This window comes from Nyctereutes procyonoides, unplaced genomic scaffold, assembly GCF_905146905.1.
Source record: "Nyctereutes procyonoides isolate TBG_1078 unplaced genomic scaffold, NYPRO_anot_genome, whole genome shotgun sequence".
NCBI lineage: Eukaryota > Metazoa > Chordata > Mammalia > Carnivora > Canidae > Nyctereutes > Nyctereutes procyonoides.
The window spans coordinates 57,141,474-57,164,261 of NW_026575049.1; the positions used below are offsets into that span (position 1 = coordinate 57,141,474).

The 22,788-nt window shown below is 37.1% G+C and overlaps 1 protein-coding gene across 2 annotated transcripts; it reads right to left on the reverse strand.

The window, feature by feature from the left end:
- Nucleotides 1–126: 126 nt before the first annotated feature.
- Nucleotides 127–21,911, reverse strand: MTIF2 (mitochondrial translational initiation factor 2). 2 transcript variants are annotated; one of them, XM_055328847.1, is made up of 15 exons: nucleotides 21,823–21,911; nucleotides 21,380–21,582; nucleotides 19,501–19,726; nucleotides 19,012–19,123; nucleotides 14,772–14,943; nucleotides 14,156–14,316; nucleotides 13,066–13,242; nucleotides 11,056–11,195; nucleotides 8,891–9,015; nucleotides 7,313–7,517; nucleotides 6,686–6,938; nucleotides 5,375–5,515; nucleotides 3,201–3,365; nucleotides 1,817–1,957; nucleotides 127–1,202 (listed from the first exon to the last, which is right to left on the reverse strand). In XM_055328847.1, the coding sequence occupies exons 3-15, from the start codon at nucleotides 19,717–19,719 to the stop codon at nucleotides 1,030–1,032; spliced, it is 2,184 nt and encodes a 727-aa protein (XP_055184822.1). In that variant the 5' UTR covers nucleotides 19,720–19,726; nucleotides 21,380–21,582; nucleotides 21,823–21,911; the 3' UTR covers nucleotides 127–1,029. The 2 variants fall into 2 exon arrangements, with proteins under 2 accessions (XP_055184822.1, XP_055184823.1); XM_055328848.1 differs by lacking the exons at nucleotides 14,156–14,316; nucleotides 19,012–19,123; nucleotides 19,501–19,726; nucleotides 21,380–21,582; nucleotides 21,823–21,911 and having other exon boundaries at nucleotides 14,772–14,888.
- Between the last annotated feature and the right edge of the window lie 877 nt (nucleotides 21,912–22,788).

Here is a 22,788-nt window from a genome sequence, read left to right on the forward strand (position 1 = left end):
ACTTAAAAGATTGGTTTTAAGTATCAAATTGATGACCACACTATTTTGATAGACTGTATATACTTTGGCAGAAGAATTAGGATTGTATTTAAAATGAACTATCTAGATACAAACGAGCTTACGTTTCTATCAGTTTTTTATGTCAGCACTATTGAAATTTTGGACTAGATAATTCTGTTGTGAAAGGCTGTCCTGTGCATAATGGCCTGTACTCCTCTGATGCCAGTAGCATAGACCTATTCCTACCAGGTATATCCAGACTTGACAAATGATCCCTGGGGTGATGAGAAGGGGAGAGCTGCCGTTCCATCCCCACTTTGAGAAACACTGATTTGTATGAATTGGTGTTACAAGTCTTCCCTAAACAAGGACTATGACCTTTTGTTTCATATATAATAAATGTAAAGGCTAAGCGTTCAGTACTCCATTCAAGAAGTCATCCTGAGTCCCTGGGGTTTGGCTGGGATATATGTTGTCCACAGTACAAGTGAACCTTCAATGTTGAGTGTGAAATCTTGGGAATTTTAAACACTTTGTTCACTAGTACTATTAACATCGAGAAATAGTTTCAGGCAGTATTTGGCACCATATTTTTTTGCCCATCACCTAATTCAGGGAGGTTTGCTTATCTTGGTAACACTCAACTAAAACATGCAGTTGAAGTTTAATATAAAAATTATTACATTCAATGGCATACCAATAAATTCTCTTATAAAATTCTTTCCAAGATTTCTTCTTCCTTGGAGGTATCATCCTTAAATAAGGTTTCCTATTTCTGTAGCATTTTGACAAGTTAACCATGTTAACACTTGGTTTAACTCTAGGGTATCTGACCAGCAGTGTTGAATTCTTCCCTTCAAAACTAGTTGTTCTCTATGATTAAGCAAGACATCTGTTTATATTTTTTAGTTTATTTTTTGAAGTAATCTCTGCCCAGCATGGGGTTTGAACTTTGAGCCCAAGAGTCACATGTTCTACCAACTGAGCCAGTTGGGCACCTCATTACTTGTTTACATTTTTAATATAATTTTAAAATCCTGGATCCCAAGAAGTCTTGCCTGGAACTTCTTTTTCTTCATAACAAATAATTTCATCTCCCACTTTAAATTCTATCTTTTCTTCACTCAAACTGAGACCACAGTCCATTCCACTTTTGATGACTGAAATATCATCTTTATGGTGTTTCAATGAGGTTAATGAACCTTAAGAAAATACAAAAAAAAAAAACAAGGTACATAATATATTCAACAAATAGTACCTACTAAGTGCTATGTTGTCTGGTAGTAAAAACACTGAAGCTTTATATTTTATAGTACCATGTTATATGATGGAACTAAACACTAGGGAAACCAAAGACAAAAGGTTTGCTGTAAACTAAGATTTGGTTTATAGCAAAAGATAACTAAATATCCCATTTCAAAGGTAGGCTAACTGCAGAGGATGGCATTATACTCAGGACTTAAATGAGATAAACCTTATAAAAGACTGCAGGCAAAAGGTCAAGTTAAAGGATGGAGGTAAGCAAATATGCTGGAGAAAAGTCTAGAATACAGAGCTGGAAAGGTGGTTTGGGGCCAATTTTTAGAAGCCTAAAACTTAGATTACTGATTTATCAGGATTATCATTATAGGTTATTATTAGACTATCAGAATTTGTAAGGGAGGGAGCCTGTCGAGACCACATTTGAGTTCATAAGAAGGAATGGCCTGAACCAGGAAATGGGAATGCAAGCCAGATTTCAGATGATGACACAGAATTAGCAGGTTTTGGTGACTGGATCAGATATCAATTTGAAACAGATTGTGATGTTGCTTACCCTTCCAAATAACATCTCTGTTACGGATTAACTTAAATTTTTTTTGTTTTTCTAACTGTCCCTTTTGGACTCTGCAGCCGGCCACAGGAACTTTTTTCTTTCCTTCTGTTACAGTGAAGGTAGCTAGTATAGAAGCCTCACCTTAAGAAAGAAGAGAATATAGAGTGCACAGAAAATAAGATTCTGAAAAACACATAATTTCACACATTCTGCACAATAAGTGTGAAAAAACAAACTCATGCCTTGAAAGAAGTTCAGGTTTTCTTTGACTCTGCTAACTTTATTTTCCTGACCACTATTAGAAACGTGAAATCCCTGGGTTTTGTTGGAAAAGAAAATTGTAAAAACACGTTTCCCAAAAGAATGAAGAAAAGTGGAATTCATTTTTTTTCAGCTGAATAAAATGCACTAGAAGAGAACAGTTTACTGTCTGCTTCATTAAAAACCTGGTTTTCAGCTATCCCTCAATGTATTTTCTCAAAGAGATCATCTGTTGTTACCTGACTTATTTTTAATCTCCCCATTAGTAATTTATATCCATTTAAGAGTACTATTCTGTAACTCTTAATTTTTCACTTAAAATTTAATTTTACAACAATGACTACTATCACACTATCACATACCATTTACTGACGTGTTATCTGGTTCCTAGAAACCCTTGTAGGACTCAAAAGTTTTCCAAATTGTGCAAGAATATATAAAACTATGGTCATGTTTATTAGCAGGTCCGAAAAATATTAAAATCTCTGGGCCACAAGAACAGATAAAATGATTCAATCCATCTCAAATACATTTAGGCTTCCATCTGGCTAAGGGATATGCTAGAAAGCAAAATTTTAAATATGTGATACTTTAAAGTAAACTTTCTTGTCATGGTGGATTTCTCTGCCAGCTTCCAGGACAAAAATCAATGGCTCCTAGGTACCTGTGTGGCTGAGTCTGCCTTTGGCTCAGATTGTGATCCCAGGGTCCTGGGATAGAGTCCTATATCAGACTTCCCCGTAGGGAGCCTGCTTCTCCTTCTGCCTATGTCTCCCTGTGTGTTTGTGTGTGTGTCATGAATAAGTAAATAAAATCTTTTAAAAATAAAATCAATGGCTCCTTCCACAACATATATAATCTTTATCCCTCCCATCCCAGTCTAATTTGTACTACAATCGGTTGTTGATGTCTAAACTTTAGGACAAGTTCTTACCGCCTTATTTGCCTTTGTATCCCTCAGGGCAGAAGTATAACATGTTGCAGATGGCAGGCATGAAGAAGAAGTTAGACTGAATAGATCTACAGTAGTCATTTTTTTTCTAGAACACAAGGCTATACTTTGCTTGCAAATGTCATTTATAGCACCTAAGATATGAATGTTTAACATTCAGTAAACACGCACCTATTGGATTCTCTTCCACAGTGCAGGGCAATCTGAAGCTCAGTTCCTCCTGCACATCTTCAATCAGACGGTAAATGATTTTGTGAAGCCTAATTTTTACTCCTTTTTTTGCAGCAGACTGCTGGATAACATTGCCCGCATTCACATTGAAGCCATATATAACACCTGGCAAGCAAACGATCGATAAAGTAGCACAAATACTGCATTAAATAAACACTTTTCTTTCAAGCAGCAACTCAAATCTAAATTTTTTTTTTAATTTTTTTTTTTAATTTATTTATGATAGTCACACAGAATGAGAGAGAGAGGCAGAGACACAGGCAGAGGGAGAAGCAGGCTCCATGCACCGGGAGCCCGACGTGGGACTCGATCCCGGGGTCTCCAGGATCGCGCCCGGGGCGAAAGGCAGGCGCTAAACCGCTGCGCCACCCAGGGATCCCCAAATCTAAATTGTCTTATTTCCTTCTATGTAAATTAAAAGCGAGTAGGGGAGAGGAGAAATTCTATAATTTTCCCAGGAAACTAGCATATTTTCAAATTACAAAGGATTTTATAAATTCTACTATGCCTTGTTTAATAAAGGAAAATTTCTTCACAATTTTTAAATCCAACTATTTAAGAGACAAAAGTGCCCATAGTATGCAAGGCAGCATTCTAAACAAAACTTTGGTTTTTATACCAGAGAAATAAGAAAAAACTGATTAGGGGTAAAACATTATTACATTGTTTTAATAACAATTGTATTACTAAATTATAATCTTATTGTCTACAACTTTTTGTGGTTTACTCATAAGTATTCAACTGGCCAAAAGATGCGCAATAATAGTTATTTAATTGGTAACGTTCAAAAAGTTATTTAAGAAATGAAAGAAGTTCCCTGGAGCTAACCATTTTACCAAAGAATAACGTATTTAGGGGCGCCTGGATGGCTCAGTATGTTGAGTGTCTGTCTGATTCTTAATTTTGGCTCCCATCAGGATTTCAGGGTGGTGGGATGGAGTTCTGCCCTCAGCAGGGAGTCTGCTTCTCTCCTCCCCCTGCCTCTCCCCTTGTTCACTCTCTTTCTTAAATAAATAAATCTTCTTAAAAAATAATAATAACTACAAATACTTTGGAGGAAATAAAAAAGCAAAACACTCTTGCCTTAAATAAGTGAAACAAGGCAATGCTGACAAGAGAAAAACACAACCATCTTCAAAGTCTTATCATTAAGAAATCATTCAAAACACTATCTACATTACATAACAAAGTGCTAGGCTAATCAGTGCCTAGAAAATACTTGGAATTAGCATTACAGAAAATACCTTTTCAGTAGTAGAGGTAACATCTAGTTCTATTTTTTTTTTTAAAGATTTTATTTATTTGAGAAAGAAACAGAGAGAGAGAAGGAGCTGGGAGAGGGGCAGAGAGTGAGGGAGAAGCAGGCTCCTCACTGAGCAGGGAGCCTAACATGGGGCTGTATCCCAGGACCCCAGGAACATGACCTGAGCCAAAGGTGGACGCTTAACCAACTGAGCCATCCAGTCACCCCAACATTTAATTATAATCAAGTCCAATCATGAAGTACCTAAGTGATTCATTAATCACTCAATAAAATGTTGGTGCTTTGCTAGGTGACTTCGTTAAAGTGACAGTCATGAGTCACCTTTTTGTATGTAAGTTCAACTAATAAACAGTCCCCTTGCCTTCTTACGTAAAGTTAAAATCAGTGCTTGCTTTGGCAGCACATACACTAAAGCTAAAAACAGCTTTTCATCTAAGACATGATTTGTAAAATTACCAATTAATAGAAAATAGACAAAAATAAGATAAAGTACTGAACAAGCTGATAACAATGTTAGGAGCATTCAAAAGTCTAAATAAAAGATACAGAGAACTAATCTTGGATTGGGTGGGGAGCTTGGAGGGGGCAGAGGACAGTATCTTCAAAAAAAAGGAAAAAACAAGGGTATGAAAGAGTTGCTCAAGGTTGCAGTGCAGTGAAATGAGTGGAGCTATGGCTGCAATACTGCACATCCCATTCGGCTCCATGGTTGGGGCTCAGCTACAGCAAGAAGGGGATGTTCATAAGAGTAAATGGCAGGTCGACTAGCCAAGCAACAAAAGACAGAAGCAAATGGTTCACAGTGTGTTCTGAGGAACACAGTTAAACAAAAAGGAAAGAGAATTCTTACCATGAAATGTTTCAGCAAGGTTAACATCATTTTCACTGACATCACCCACACCAAAGTGTACTAATTGGAGTTCACACTCATGTGAAGCGTCATAGGTATTCATAATGTTCACAATGGCCTCCACGGAACCATCAACATCACCTAAATGCAGCAAAAGTTTAAAATGACTGGTTTTAAGAGGCATTAACAAACACAAAAACAACACAAATCTATCTAAAGCCATAACAGGAATGCCATTTACCACTAAATCCACCTGGAATTAGGTTTAGCATTATAAATATCTATTTAATTTAATAAAGTTTAATGAACCGAACATACATTTTTTTTTTAAAGATTTTATTTATTTATTCATGATAGTCACACAGAGAGAGACAGAGAGGCAGAGACACAGGCAGAGGGAGAAGCAGGCTCCATGCACTGGGAGCCCGACGTGGGATTCGATCCCAGGTCTCCAGGATCACGCCCCGGGCCAAAGGCAGGCGCCAAACTGCTGCGCCACCCAGGGATCCCCCAAACATACATTTACAACAAAATCAGCAAGAAAAATATTTGGCTCAGGTTGTGATCCCAGGGTCCTGGGATCGAGTACCGCATCTGTCTATGTCTCTGCCTCTCTCTCTGTGTCTGTCATGAATAAATAAAGAAAATCTTTAAACAACAACAAAAAATCTACCCCAGTGAGGGATGTGCAAAAAGTTTGAAGGAGGGCAAAGGTACAAACTTCCAGTTATAAAATGTGTAAGTCATGAGGATGTAACATACAGTCTAGTGACTATAGTTAATAACACTAAATTACACATTTGAAAGTTACTAAGAGAGCAGATCTTAAAAGTTCTCATCACAAGAAAAAAATGTTTTGTAATTATGTATGGTGATAGATGTTAACTAGACTTAACTGTGGTGGTCATTTTGCAATATATACTAATATCAAATCATTATGTTGTATACCTGACATTCACATAATATTGTATGTCAATTATACCTCAATTAAAAAAAAATCTCCCCCAGGGCACCTGGTTGGCACAGTCAGTTAAGTGTCTGACTCTTGGTTTTGGCTCAGGTCATGATCTCCTGGGACCATGGGTTGTGGGATCCAGCCGTATGCTGGGTCAGTGCAGAGTCTGCTGAAGTTTCTTTCTGCCCCTCTCCAACATGCTCTCTCTCAAAAAAAAAAACCTTAAAAAAAAAAAAAGACTCCCTCTAAATGCCAAACTATTTTTAGCTTAAATTTAATGGCCCAAATTAATTGCGAGAATGAAGAAATACATATATTCCAGAAATGAGTGTAAAGTAAAATTTTTCCAAAGTCACCTTTAATAATTATAGGAAGTACAGGTGAATCCCTTTCTTCTTTCTCTTTTGGCTTTAAAAGTTTTTGTTCTTTTTTTTCTTGATACTTTAGAAATGATCTCTCCTTCCAGTGCAAAGTGCCATACTTCTCACGGGCTTTCTGATGTGCTTCTTGGTGTTCCTTTCGCTTTTCTTCTATTATTTTCAGATCCTCTTTATTTTTCTCCTGTTCTTGCTCATACTTCCTCCAGTCAACAACTGCACGTGCCCTTGGCTTCACAGGGAAAAAAACAGGTATTATTTAACTAAATAAAAACCAGTAACTTATGGGTTAAAAGCTTTGTGTTTTTCCCCAACTTTAGCTTTCTTAACTCATACATGAAGCTACTAATTCCATAAATTTCAGGAAATTTTTATAAAACTTTAATCTGGGGATTTTGTGTATAACAGCTGATCTAATTTAAAAATATTACCTCAAATTTAAAATAATTCTATAGCCAAATTCTAAAATGGCATTATTAGTGTCTCATAGGCCCTTATAGTCTACAACTATTTGTTAAATAAATATACTTACTTGGTATAACACTATAGATTAATATTTATAATCACTGAATCATATCTAATATATAGGAATTAAGCTTGATATACCTCAGATTCTACTTCAAGAATTTCATCTCCTGCAGAAGGGAGGTCTCTCCAGCCTACAATTCCCACTGGCATGCTGGGATAGGCCTCTTGGATTGGTTTTCCATTCTCATCAAACATTAAGCGTACTTTTGCCCAACTCTTTCCAGCAACCAGAATCGAGCCTTTCCTCAAAGTTCCTCTTTGAATTATAGCTGTAGTAACGGGACTAAAATGAAAATAAACGTATATATTCTTACTGACATAATCAGAATCTAAGAACACTTTCTTAAGTAGAGCAAAGATCTTTATGAGCCTTAAATATATATAATATGTACACAAGGGCTAAATTTCTCAAGCACTTTTTCACTACAGAAATAGTTCTACTTAATTGCCAAAAGGTAGAAGCAAACCAAATGTCTATCAATTGAAGAACAGAGATAATGCAGTATATACACACAATGGAAAATCATGCAAGCTTTAAAAAAAGGAAAGCCCTGTCATATGCTTCAACATGAATGAACTTAACTCAAGAACATTATGCTAAGTGAAATAAGCCAGCCAAAAAGGACAAACACTGTATGATTCTATTCATACGAAGTGTCTAAAGTAGTCAAAATCATAGAAAAAGAGAATTGAAAGATAGTTGCTAAGGGTTGGGGGGAGGTAGGAGGGGAAATTAGGGTTTCATGGGTGTAAGGGTTTCAGTTTTACAAGATTAGAAAGTTCTAGAGATTTTTTGTATAACAATGTGAATATATTCAATACTATTGATCTATACACTTAAGAATGGAAGAATGGTTAAGGTGGTAAATTTAATGTTATGCTTCTTTTATCACACTTTTCTAAAATAGGAAAAACAGGGATCCCTGGGTGGCACAGCGGTTTAGCGCCTGCCTTTGGCCCAGGGCACGATCCTGGAGACCTGGGATCGAGTCCCACATCAGGCTCCCTGCATGGAGCCTGCTTCTCCCTCTGCCTGTGTCTCTGCCTCTCTCTCTCTCTCTCTCTGTGACTATCATGAATAAATAAATAAAATCTTAAAAAATAAAATAAAATAGGAAAAACAAAAACTAGTTCTTACAAACTAATGATAGTGAAGGCTGCAGATAGCTGCGTGTTCTGAGAGAATCCTAATCCTCTTTCTGTAACTAATTTGTTAAGCAGTGAAACGTTTTGCTGATAGGGAGAAAAATTAAAGAAGAGAAGAGCAATGCAAAGACCTTCCTATATATTATATTAATGAGTAAGGACATAAAGAATTTAGGAATCCTAAAATGCAAAAATTGCTATTTCATTCCAATTTGTTGGTCTATACGGCTTTATTTACCAATCCAGGAAAACCAGTGGGGAAAAAATTCAAGCAAACTGGACTACTCACCTCATCTAAGACTAGTAGATACATACAGATAGTTGCTATGGTCTACCGATAACTGCATTTTTGTGTTCTGTGTGCTAGTGCAATAAATCCTTTTCAAAACAAATGCTTTGAAAATACTGTTCATGTCTAATAATAATATACAATAAAAATAATACTTATTTAATCAAGTCACAAAAACAACAAAAATAATTATTAAAAAGCAAGCATTTTAACAGTCCTACCCTCTTCCTTTGTCTGTGAAAGATTCTATTACTGTTCCTTCTACTGGACCAGTGGGGTCTGCTTTCAATTCTAACATTTCTGCCAACGCAATCGTTGCCTCTGCCAAAGCCATCAGATTATCACCCTTCAACAACAATAAAAAGGCTTTAATATACAATAATAAAATATTATCTGAAATTTAAATATCAGGGTCAGAAAGCCAAATAATCCTTCATAGTTATATTATACTTTTAAGTATTAAAATTATGAATCATCCAATTAGAAAGGAAGCAAGGAAAAGAGGAAGGGAGGGAGGAAGGCAGGAAAGAACAAAGCAAAGAAAAGCAGAAAACCTGATCCAGGGATAGGTCTATCAAGGAAGAAAAGCTATTTTATTAAAAGCATTGCCATTATTGGTACTTGTTAATACCCTTTTATAAATACTTCATTCATTCTCTCTCCTCCATCTGTCTCTGTAATTGTATCTTCTTCCTCTCACTTTCTTTACAATGCTACTTTGCATTTGAAGTTCTAACTGAAGAAGCTTTCATATCTATTATTTCATTTGACCAACTTAAGAATGCTATAAAATAAGTAAACCAAACATTACTTACTCTTGTCAAATAAATAAGGAGAAAAAGTACAGACTAGACTCTAAGACACACTCTGTAATCACCGAGCTGTGCAACCTTGAAGAATCACTTCACCTCCCTCAACCTCCTTTTCTCAACTGTAAAATGAGGAAGCTAGATTAGATGATTGTTTCACCTTTAATGATCTATGTTCACTATGCTTTCTAGGGTTCCAAGACCACACAGCTGATTAAGTAGCGATGGAACTGGAACTGATATGCAAGGGACTTTTCCATTCTCTGCGTCAGCTAAGAGATGGCTCAGTTGTCAGAGTATAAAACAATGGAGACAAGTGTAAACAAAGCTGATGAAATACTCTACTCACTCATCCACTTATTACTAGTATCTATTTCAATTTACAAAATGCTGCTGTGCAAAGCAGAACTGGAGTATTTCTTTGCATCAAGGGTCCTCTATCTCTACTTGGAAAAAAAGGATTCATCTTACTTCCTGCCACTTCCTCCCAATTGCTTCCATTTCCCAGGAATCATCTCTGCCATGCCTCCAAGTTTGCCTAAGCAGCATCTCCTGATATCTGGGCAGAAAAGATGATCATGTCTTCAAATGTTTTAATCTTGTCATATAGCTTTCAGAGTGCAATGGCAATTGAGGTATAGTGGAAAGATAAAACAAGGTGGCATATTATGAATTTCACAGAAAAAGAAACATGGCTTTACTATTGATGGAGGCATGATTAGTGAGCATTTTAGAGGTAACAAATTTAGGAAATCTAAAGATAAAATGAGACTTAACAAGAGGGAGGTGGCCAAATATAGTGCCATCCCTTCAGTGAATGATGAGGAAAATAAAGTATAATATATTATGCATAAACCATGGAATATGGTAAGACAAAAAACGAAATTGTTACTTAGCAGCAAACTGCTTATAAGAGAACTGGAAAATGATGTCACAAAGCAGGTGTTTTTCAATCAAAAAGAATCAGAAAAGAAAAATTGCAATCAGAAAAGACCATTTCAATTAGAAAAGAATAATTGGTCATTTGAAAGAAAAGGAATTTAAAAGAAAATGGAATTCACCATAAATAACATAAAACCTACAGCAATCTAATCCATAAAAACACTGAATCAATCAATAACAAACTGAACTCAAATGTTTTATCTTTGTATTAGTGAAATTTTTGTTTAAATCCTCATTAAATACCCTAAGACCTTTTCTATGTTTTTTCACTATAAAAACAAGTACTTACTATAAATTAGATTTCATTTCTGTTTAAAACAGTCTTCAGCAGCTTACTATCACCCTATCCACATCATTTACCATTTATTCCCATTCTTAAGTATTTCACAATAAGAAAAGCATTAGGTCTGGACTTGATCCCCCACTGTTCAGCTATGTAACCCTGGACTGGTGACTGACCTTTCTGAGCCTAATTTCTAATCTGCCAAACCAAGACGATACCAGCTTTGCCTAATACTACAAAGGATTTTTAAACAACAGAAATTATATGTATCAAAATGCTGTTTATGTGCACTACATGCATTATATACAACAGGCCCATCTGAACATATCAGCTCCTAAGTGCCTGCATTTACCGTGACTGCAGAGATGTGCACTGCTTGGACATCGCCTCCATAATCCTCACACACCACATCATAAGCTAGCAGTTCTTTCTTCACTTTTTCAGGATCAGCCTCAGCTTTGTCACATTTGTTTATGGCAAGTACTATAGGAACTGAAAGACAGGTAAAATGAGTGCAGATGAGGACACCTTCAACTCCAGGTATTGACAATGAAAAGCATCAATCTTTTCTGGCTTTCTCTTTACTCAATAGATGTACTCAACTAAGAGATCTAAAAAAAAAAAAAAATCTGCTTCAGACACTCCCTACACTGCTTTCTGCACATAAAGGATTCTGGATGTGAAATGACAAAACTATAATTATAAACAGATTCTGAGTTAAGAATAGATACCTAAGATGATAATAAACAAACAAAATACAACATTTTGAGTAAAGAAAGGCCTATCTTTAAACCTGCATGTAAGATCAGCAACTATACTAAAGATAATCTCCAGAAAAAAAATCAAGAGAAGATTCTCATCTAATACTAAACCACTAGATCATTTGCCTCTTCTTTCCAGGAGCTATTAAGTCATTGTTAAAGCCTAACATCTCACCCTGGAGTGACACAAAGGAGCATTGTTGTAAACTTTCTCTTAGGATTTACAGCAACTCTTCATTCATACACACTTACTTTAGTGACTGACTCATAGTAGATTCTCAATAAACATTTGCATAATGAATGAACCAAATAATCATATAATCTACTTGTCAATATTAAACATACCCTCCCATTAGAGAAATCAGATAAAATGCTAGGAGATAATTCTCTGGTTGAGTTTCAACAACTTTTGCAATTTTCTCAGGTATCAAAAGAAATTGAAAACAGACACAAAAAAGTTATACAATCCACAATGTACTATTAGAAAAATTACATTGCATATGGATGAGCTAAAATTTAACAAAGACAAGAGAATTAGAAGAATTAGGTACAGGAAGCATGCTTGTAAGAAATTTACCCTATCACAACCACCTGCTTTGTTATGGGAATCCCTGACAAATTTATCACTCTCTTCCTTTTGTTATAGTTCCTCAAATCATTAAGAACATAGTCCATTCCACAAAGGCAGTTTTGAGGAATTAAAAAGGAAAAAGAGTAACCCTGGAAACTAAAAGGCCAGATTCCCAATTGTGTACATGATGAAAAGTAAGTGTAACTGGAGGCAGTTCCTGTCATTCTCTGGTTCTTAAGTTTTCATGCTGTAAGAAAAGAACTGATCTAGAGTGTGATTGTCAACCTTTCTTTTTTTCTCTTGCCAACCAACCTAGGGGAATAGGATGTACTCTCCATCAGGTACATTTTCTGCTATCTCAAGATATTTTTTCAGTGGGCATAGGGTTTACATCAGAGTAAGAATGAATGTACAAAGTATATGTGTGGGAGGGTGGCTATTACTACAGTTTTTAAATGAAAAAGAAAGCGAGAAGATAGCTAAGTAATTTTCTAAAAGTTTCAATTTTACACCTTTGACCAAATAAGAACTTATTTAAAGGACAGGAAGGAAAAGTTTCTCTTTAGAGAAGAATTCCGGCAATAAATGAACAAGGAATAACAGAAACAGAATATCACCACATTACAACTCCTAATGTATTTAGGTGATAGGTACACAGGAGTTCATTATTCTATTCTTACTTTTAGAACTCAAATTTTCCAGGATAAAAAGGTTTTTTAAAAAGTCATTTAAAAACAATTAAATTCTCACATCATGCCAAGTAAGTAAACTGTATTGGAAGGACTGTATTTGTGATCCCAGGTCCACACATGAATCCTACTATACCCTTTTTAGTAGTTATGTCTGTGGAAAAACAATTCAACTGTCCCTGAGCCTTATCTCTTCACAAGTATAATAATCCTGGGATTTCCAGGAAGATGAAAGGGCCCCAGAATAGTGACTCTACATGCTGGATCCTTTTTTAAAAAAAAAAAAAAAAACAAAACAAAAAAAAACTTCCTTCCTGACACCTAAGTCAGCCACACGGTACCTTGAGCATCTCTGGCATGCTGAATAGATTCTACAGTTTGTTTCATCACTCCATCATCTGCAGCTACAACCAATATAACAATGTCAGTGACCTGAGCACCTCTGGCTCTCATTGCTGAGAAAGCAGCATGTCCTGGAGTATCAAGAAAGGTTATCCTTTCCCCAGAAGGCAGAGAGACTGTGGAAACAGAAATCCAAGCACACCATGGACTCAAATATGTACTTTCTTAATACAAAGGAATATATGTGAAATTATCAAACAGAATCAATAATTCTTTAAAATAATTTATTCCTTCTGTTAACCTTAATCAGGAGCAATACAGATCATCATTTCACACTGAGAAATGTAACAACACAGTGAAATCTTTAGTGTTTTCTTTTCATGTAATAAATTCAAACTAAAATTCCTCCTATTTCTAGAATATGCTTTTCAAAAATGTACCAATTGGTATCTAATCTGGAGACCAACAGCTATATAGGCAATTCTCCCCTTCATTAGCAAACATAAGTTGCACAACTGCCTTAAGCAACAAAGGCAATATAGTATACAGTTAGGAGCTAAGGATTTGAGCCCAAACTCAGCCTCAAGTATAAATCTTGGCTTTGCCACTTACTAGCTGTGTACCTTGAATGAGTAATTTAATCTGCACAAGCCTCAGCCTCCTCATCTATAAGTAGGAATATTAATACCTACCTTGTGATGTCGGTGTGAAGGTTAAAAACATAAAACATATAAATAAAATGCTCACCACAGTGCTGGGCACATGCTAGGTGCTCAGTAAAAGGTAGCTGTTATTTAATTATTACTAACAACATTATCACAATCTAGCATTGAAGAATTGTAGGTTCATTAAAAAAAAAACCAAAAACTAAGAATGAGCCAGAATAAAAAAGATAATATAATTTTCTTCTTATACAATGTACAATATAAGCTTTATGAAACCACCTGCTCTATACTTCATCAGACCAATGACTTTAAGCTTTAGGCTTCCCTTTTATTTGAATTTGTCTACCTCATATTATGACACTTTGGTTTAAAAAAATAGTATGTGGGGTTCCCAGGCACATTGTAAGGTAATGTGTGTTCATACCAAGAAAGGCACCAATGTGCTGAGTGATGCCTCCAGCTTCCATTGCTGCCACTTGAGTTTTTCGCAGTTTGTCAAGTAACGTCGTTTTCCCATGATCAACATGGCCCATTATAGTAACAACTGGGGACCTTGGGATTAATAAAGCTGGATCTGCCTGAGGCCTATAATTAACAGCAAAGGAGTTTCATTTCTTAAATATCTTTATAGCCAGTGAATTGGTTTGCAGACATCTCTGTAAACTACCATTAACAATAAAACCCAACATTTGGCTTTCATTAGATATAAATACCTTCCTCTTCCATAAGTACAATCAATGAATGACCTATGACAAAATATATAATGACTGCCACGTACAGTTGGCATCTTCATAACAACAAGCACATGGAATAAAATTTTTAAGTTCAGGATCAATATACACACTCGGCAACCTAAGAAAAACAACCTGCAGAGTTTTATAACCTAAATATACTTTATGATGTTTTAAACACTTTGAAGCAAAGTTTATACTCCCATATCATTTTAACTACAAAAAAAAATTTAAGGTATATCTTTCCGTTATAAAATGTGAATAAAACTATACGGTCTCCATCCCCCAATATACATGGTTAAGTTTTACCTTCTTACAGCATCTTTATTTTCTCTGACTTTGTCCTGTTTTAATTTGCTCCATTTTAACTTCATCCTCGTCTTCTTTATTACTTCTTTGATCCACACTTCATCTAAATGTGAGTGTGCTTCTAGTGAATCTATGTCAATATCAGTGTTCATTAAAGCTTCAAATACACAATCTGGGTGGAACAGATAAGACCTTTTAGGATGAGTTAAATGTTCACAAAAATGACCTCTATTAATAAATGTCTATATATAAACAGTACACTCAGTGAGAATAACTATGTGAGCTATTCTTCTAATGTTAACAAATTACAAATAAAGTCAAAGAAAATAATCTTTAAAATGTGATCATTTATATTAAGGACATTACTGCACTCATAAATATTTGAATATTTATGTACCTTATGAATCATCTGAGCCACCAATAAAACATTACATGTTGTACACATTTATACTGAGCAGTTTATCACAGCCTAGTTCTTTGAAAACTTGTGGTTACATATGTCATGCATATATAAATGTGCATATATAATGTGCGTGCATATATAGCTGATTCTCATTATTCACGGTGAGTATGTCCTAAACCCACCACAAATACTGAATTAGCAACTACTAAACCATCACTCCAAGGGGAAATACAAGGTTAGGTTCCTTCAGCTCCTGATCACATCTTCATTAGCCAATCAACACACATTTTGTTTTATGTGTTTCTGTTTCAAGACACCTTATTTAATATATACTGTTGATTCAGTAACATTCAACTCACAGCTAAAAGCCCTAAAACCGGTGCATGAACAAAGTTTGTCTAACTCATGTATTTTCTCTGTAAAGCACATGATAGCCTTCTTGCAGTTAGTAAACAGCACTTCATTTAGCACTCAGCTTAGAGCCAATTTAATCAGCAAAATCAACAAAAAGGATAAAAACGTGAAAACGTTATCACTAAGCCACAAAATGACACTTGTTTGCAACATGAGAGCTAAAGCAAGAAGGTCGAAATTTACATAGTTGAACCTCCGCTAGGAATGTGATTGGGCAACTCAAATTTTTCACTGCTCCACGCGTGTCCAGGAATGACTGTGAAAGCACTGTGAATACTGATTTGGTGGCTACAAGTACATTTTAGAGAATAGGGCAATACAAAATCTCCATATAACAAGGATCAACTGTATGCATATGTGTTGTGTACACACACACACACACACACACACACACAGAGTTTCTCAGAATATACATATGTACAATTTATTTATCTATTTATTTATTTATCCATTTAGGATGTCCAAAAAGTCTTAAAATATAGGAAAAATATTTACTTGGTGTTCTTTGCATTTTATTTAATATACTTTTTTTCATTTCAGTCATATTTCCCTGTAGATGATAAATGAATTTATCTGTGATAATGAAATAAGTAGTTTTATGCTTCTTAACTTTTAATCACCCTTTAAATATGTATTTTGAGCAACAGACAAGAGAGAAAGGCATTCTCAAATAAGCAAAACATTATACAATAAAGAATATCCTATTCACCACTGTGCAGGTAAATGTTTACTCACAAGACTCTCAAAAGAAAAAAAAAAATTTCACTGATTGTTACAGCATTTCCCAACTTCCATTGTGCAAAAACTTCCACTATACCTGATTTCAGCTACCAACATGAAGTCACCAAACACAGAGATGGAAAGAGATGCACAGTAGCATACCATTGTATAGTATTTCTACCATATAGGAACATGGGCGTAAATAACCTCAAGAACACAGAAAATAGCAAAACTCAGTAAAAGAATTAGGAGTGCAGGGGTTCAATGAGTATTTATTACCTTTGTTTATGATTTAATTTTTGTAATGGTTATGTTTACCAGCTCACCTACTTCCTTAGTTAGCAATCGGCTGAAAAACTGGTGCAAGCCAGCCCCACACATCACTGATCCTACTCTGTAATAATGCTAAGATATCCTTTCCTATATATATCCTCACCACATCCTTTCCCAAGAAAACAGTTTAAAAGACTGAAACAGTACAAATTTTCTATATGGATATGCACTAAGAGAACAAAAAATCCATATAAATTATAATGAGGAGAATTATGTTTCTAATAATGCTAAAATCCCTAATAATCCAGTAACTACAGTTTTCCAAGGTTAAACTTATGAAAATAACTTCTACAGAGATAATCTCTTTCCCTCTATACTAAATGCATTTAATGTTAATATATTATTTTATCTTAAATATTTACAGTAGAAATATAGAAAAGTAGAAAAGTACCTAAAACATTTGAACCAGAAATATTACATCTGAAGTTAATTTACCCAGAGGAGGGAAAAAAAAAATCTACTCACAGTGCTAAAATAGTAGTTAAAAATAGTCACCATCTTCTTCTTCCTTTTTTTTTTTTTTTTTTTTTTTTTTAAGTAGGCTCCATGCCCAGCATGGAGTCCAACACGGGGCTTAAACTCAGGACCTTGAAGCTGAGATCAAGAGTCGCAAGTTTAACTGACTGAGCCACCCAGGGGCTCCCTAAATTTTCACCATCTTTAATTTAAATGAGATGAAAATATAACACTAAATAAGCTTCAAATAGATAACTTTTATTTAAATCATGGCATATCAGTTTTGGATCTAGAGCACCCATCTATAGGATTAAATTTATGTTGTAATTACAGTTTATTTAGCAATACAAAAGAATTATTAAAAAAAAAGAATTATTAGTTATGGGTGTGGAGGGAGGCAAGGTTTTAAAAAAAAGAATCCTCGGGAGCCTAGGTGGCTCCATCAGTTGAGCATCTGCCTTGTGATTTGGCTCAGGTCTTGATCTCATGAGTCATGGGATCAAACTTGCCTCTGGCTCCCCACTCAGCAGGGAGTCTGCTTGGAATTCTCTTTCCCTTTCCTTCTGCCCCTCCCCACATCTGTGCTGCTCCTGCTCTCTCTCCCCCTCTAAAATAAATAAATAGAGCTTAAAAAAAAAATCTGCATCTTTAGTGATAAACATAGAAATATTTATGGATTGATATGTTAATAATTATCACTGGCTTGTGCATATATTATACTTATTACTCCATTCTTTCTGCTTTCATATATGAAAATTGCCAATAATAAAAGTCTTAAAAATCACATCTACTACCAATGTTATTTATAAAGTCCTATCAATACAGTTTTCCTTGGAGAAACTGTCCATGATGTAGCCATACGTATTTGTTCTCTTAAACTTTTCTAATGAAATGATTACATAATCCAACTGCAAAGTTATAAAAATGCAAGACTGGGTGAACTTTCTGTTCTTTGTAAGAATGTACATTACAGAGAGTAGTAACCCTTTCAGGTAGGAAATACATTAAAATTCTATCTCTGCTGTAATTTACAAAATAATAATTCTTGAGAGATAATCTGGTCTGTGAATAAGACCATGGTCTTGATAGCCATACTCCCTGAATTCAAATCCTGGCTCTACCTGGCTCATACTAACTGTGGCAATTATTTATCCTCTCCATGCCACAGTTTCTCAACTGGGGATAATAAATGGGGATAATAATTACACTTATCTCTAGTGTACTGTGAGAATTACATGAATTAATATATATAAAACACTGGTACATAGTAGCAGCTCAATAATAGTTATTATTTTTCTTTTTTCCAAGAGTCTGCTTTGTCACTTTATTTTGCTACAATAGGCTATTTCTTATTTAATGAATTTTAATGTTAATTTATAATGAGAACTCAAATTCTGTTCCAATAATCCTAAAGTGGTAGTAAATACACCAACAGTGCAATGAAGGAATAAAAAAATGACAATGATGCTAAACATTTATAAGTAAAAACAGTATTATTAAAAGTTGTTACTACAAATATTTTTCTGCTGGCACTATAGATATTGTTGCAATGAGTGAAAAAAGAAAGTCAGAAATTATAGACAACAAAGGGAGAGTATAAATACAGTCTCTCAGTCCAAAAACATTCTTTGGACTTCCTCTATAAACCTATAGAATTTCTGAGAAGGGTTAGTACAGAGAAGAAAATCTTTTCCACTTATATTAAAAGAAAAATCTTAGAGAACTATATTTAGCTAAGATATAAGACACTAGAGTTTGTGACCTAAAGTGAAAAATACTGGAATGATTTAACATCTTTTTAAGCCACCAGTCTCATTTTCATCTTTGACTGTCTTAGTCTCACTGCAAATAAAAATTCCATTGTGGGAATATTCAATGTTCCCACATTTTTCCTTATAAAATTATCTGACCCACCTACGTCTTTTTCCATTGCTCTGGCCAGTTCCTGAACAGTCATTCCAATCCATACCTCCACCTCCTTTTTGGATTTTGTTGAAGATAACGGAGGTTTCTGTGATCTTCCTTCCTGTTAAAAATTCAGGACGCAGACAGAAGGAAGAAAAAACTAAGTGACAATAGATTTATTCTGGAGTATCTACCATAATCACAGCTCTGATTCCTACCAACTAATATTCACACAGATAGTTAAACCTTAGACTAAAATTCACAATCTTCCACCTCTAATTCACTATTATATACTGATTTCCAGGTAATCGAATTCATCAGCATTACTAAACAACAAACTAGAACTTCCCTTTTTCACAAAGACTCACTGCCTGGAGTGTAGCATTAAGGAATAAAGATTATGTACATGACAAAACACCCAAAATGGATTTCTACTCATGCCTTAGCACTTTCATTTCAGACCAAATAACAGAGTAACTGACAGAAATCTATAACTACCTTTTTTGTTACTAGAAGCCTATATTGAGATAAAGCTGCCCCAATGACCAGGTCTGTTTGCCAAGGCCAGACGCAGGGCTGAGCTGTCCACACAGGATAAGCAGATGAAAACACATGACTCCACTGTGCTAACATTCTTCTTTGACCCAGGCTGTGCAGCTGCCTAAAGACAGCATGACATCGTAGCAAGTTCTCCAATTTCAGTATCTTCAGGTTCATGTTGCCCCTGGAAAAATTTTTAACATACTATTTTGGTTAATATGAAAATCAAGTTAGCAAATATTAATTGGATATCTACTCCATGAAAAGCACTGTGCCAGAGTTACAACAATAAGTAAAGCTGGGTTCCTGCCCTGAAAGAGCTCACAATCTAATTAGAGAGATGGGATTCCATACTAACTACTCTCTAGATGTTAATTACCATCACCGTTAATGTTCCTACCAGGCCAGAACTGAAATACAACTTACAAAGGGATTTTTTTTTCTTTTTTTATAATTTTAAGATTTTATTTATTTATTCACAGAGACACACACACACAGAGAGAGAGAGAGAGAGAGAGGGAGATAGAGACAGAGGCAGAGGGAGAAGCAGGCTCCATGGAGGGAGCCTGATGCGGGACTGGATCCCAGTTCTCCAGGATCAGACCCTGGGCTGCAAGTGGCGCTAAACTGCTGCGCCACCGGGGCTGCCTAGGATTTTTTTTTTTTTTTTTTCATTCTCGAAACATCAGCTAACCAGATCACTAGAGTGATTTTTCTAAATGCGAACTGAACTCATCAGCTCTTTGTTAAACACCCTGCAGTGGGTGGCCATCACCTCCAGTGTCTAGTGCAACTTCGAATCATGCTATCTAAGGACTCATTACCTGGCTTCTGCAAACCTCTCACTTCATTTCTTACTCATTGTCCCCTCACTCCTATCTCCAAGCTTTTATTATTCTGACTCCCTTGTAATCCCTAATAGTTTGTCATCTAATTTTTGAACCTTTGCATATGCTCTCTTCTTGGAATTCTTTCAACCCTCAATATTCTTCCCTCTTTCCACCTCCCTCTCCCCACCAAAAAGAAGCTTTAGAGTGGGAAGAAGGCACCTAATAAGTATCTATTGAATAATGCCTTTTGAATATTATTCTCGGAATGAAAGAAAAGTTAACTGAAAGGAAACTGCAACAGAACTCAATAGTATTGTCCAGAACTCAAGAGTATAGTCATTTTTCTCCTTGAGTCTTCCTTCTGCTCTCAGGACTGCCATTTCTACAGATTTGCTTTCTTAGCTTCTAAGGAAAGGAGCGACTTAAATAATGTAGATGTGCCCGTTTCCGTCTCAGCAAACACTTCCTGAGTACCACCTTCCAGACATAACATTTGAGAATATGTCGATTCAGAGTTTAATAACCCAGAGTCCCTTCCTTCAGAGTTTACTGTCTCTAAAAAGTTCCAATTTCATGATTCTCAGGCACATGAAACAACTGAAGAATGGCACATTTTAAAAATCTTATTTAGGGCAGCCCCGGTGGCTCAGTGGTTTAGCGCCTGCCTTCCGCCCAGGGCGTGATCCTGGAGACCTGGGATCCAGTCCCATGTCAGGCTCCCTGCTTCTCCCTCTGCCTCTCTCTCTCTCTCTCATGAATAAATAAAATCTTAAAAAAAATTTTTTTTTAAAAAATCTTATTTAGGTACCGGTCCCTGGCCTAACAAGGAAAGGGATTCCTTTAGGGGGGAAAAAAATGTCTTAATGCATCTAAAACCAGATTCAACAAGGGCACGGGTTAATGGAATGCGAGGAGATTAACCAAAGTACAGGCAGGTAACAGGAAGGAATCAGCAAAATAACATTAAGGGCAATAAATCCAGGTGTGAGAACGGGAAGGAACCTTACTTGCTACTTATTCCAAGCTCCTCATTTTACAGAAAAGGAAGCCGGTTTCTCCGATGTCACACCACCAGCTAATGACAGGTCTGGAGGCCAAGCTGTCTGACCCCCGGGTCTTTCGCAGACAGGATTTCCTTATCACGGACTCTGAACAGAGATGCGGGCAACACTCGGCGGCGTCGGTGGGCTCTGTCAGCCTTGGAATTTACCTGGAAGGTAAAAGGGAGTCATGGTAGAAAAAAATGACTGGTGTGGCTTGGCCTCGAACCCGGGTCCCGGGGGCCGCGGGGCGAACACGGCGCCCGCCACGCCTGCGCGGGGCTCGCGGGGATCACACGCACCGCCGACAGGCTTCCGGGGGCTCGCTGTGTACAGGCGGTGCCACTGCCACTCCAGGCCAAACAAAAGACGCCCTCCCGGGGCCGACCCGGCAAACGGACCGCACTCACCTGGCGGCCGCCTCCGGCGCTGAGCGTCCGGATTCAGGAGCAAGGCGGAGAGATCACCTTGCGGCGCCGGGATGCTGCCCGTCAGTCCGTCCCCGAAACGGTCCCCCTCGGACTTCCGGTGCCGCCGGAAGCGGTCCTCCCCGGAATTCGGACGGCGGAGTCCCAAGGAGCTGCGGCGGCCAGAACTGGGGCGGGGGGCGGGAGGCGGGAGGCGGTGGGTGCGCGTTGCAGCTGCGTCCGCGGGGTCCGCCGCGGGTCGGGGCGCCTCTGCAACCCCCCCCTTCCTGGGAGGTCACTTACTGCCGCCGGGGCGGGCTGGAGCCGCCTTGATGCTGAAATGTGAGGGAGGGGATCGCTAGGCTTTTCAAAGACGCGTGCCCAAGGAGGGGGAGATGTTTTCCAAATTACCCGAGCGGAACCCTTCATCACTGTCAAGGTCATGGGAAACGAGAAAAGACCGTGACAGATCAGAAGGGACTAAGGAGACACGATCACCGTATGCGACGTGGAATGCTGCTTGCAATCCTGGAACAGAAACGCACATTAGCGGAAAAACTGCGATCCGAGTCCAGCGTGCGGGAGGCTTAGCTGTGATGCCCGGTGTGAGCTGCTTCAGCTTGCACCGGTGTAGGCATTAGGCAGGGCGCGGTGCCGGGCGCTTGGGAAGTCTCTATTCTCTCTGCGGCTTTTCTAGGATCTAAATTTATCCCAAAATTTAAAGCCTATTTTTTTAAAAAAAAAAAAAAAAAGGAAGCGAATGAAATCCTAAATCCCACCTATTCAGAGTTAATCCCTTTTAGTATTTTGGTGAACATCAAAACAATGTCGGGGCACCTGGGTGTGAGCCAGCTGGTTAAGCTGGTGGGATCCTTCCTTTTGGCTCGGGTCATGATCTCAGGATCATGAGACCAAGTCCCACCTCACGGTCTGCCCTCAGCAAGGAGTCTGCTGGAGATGCCCGCCCTC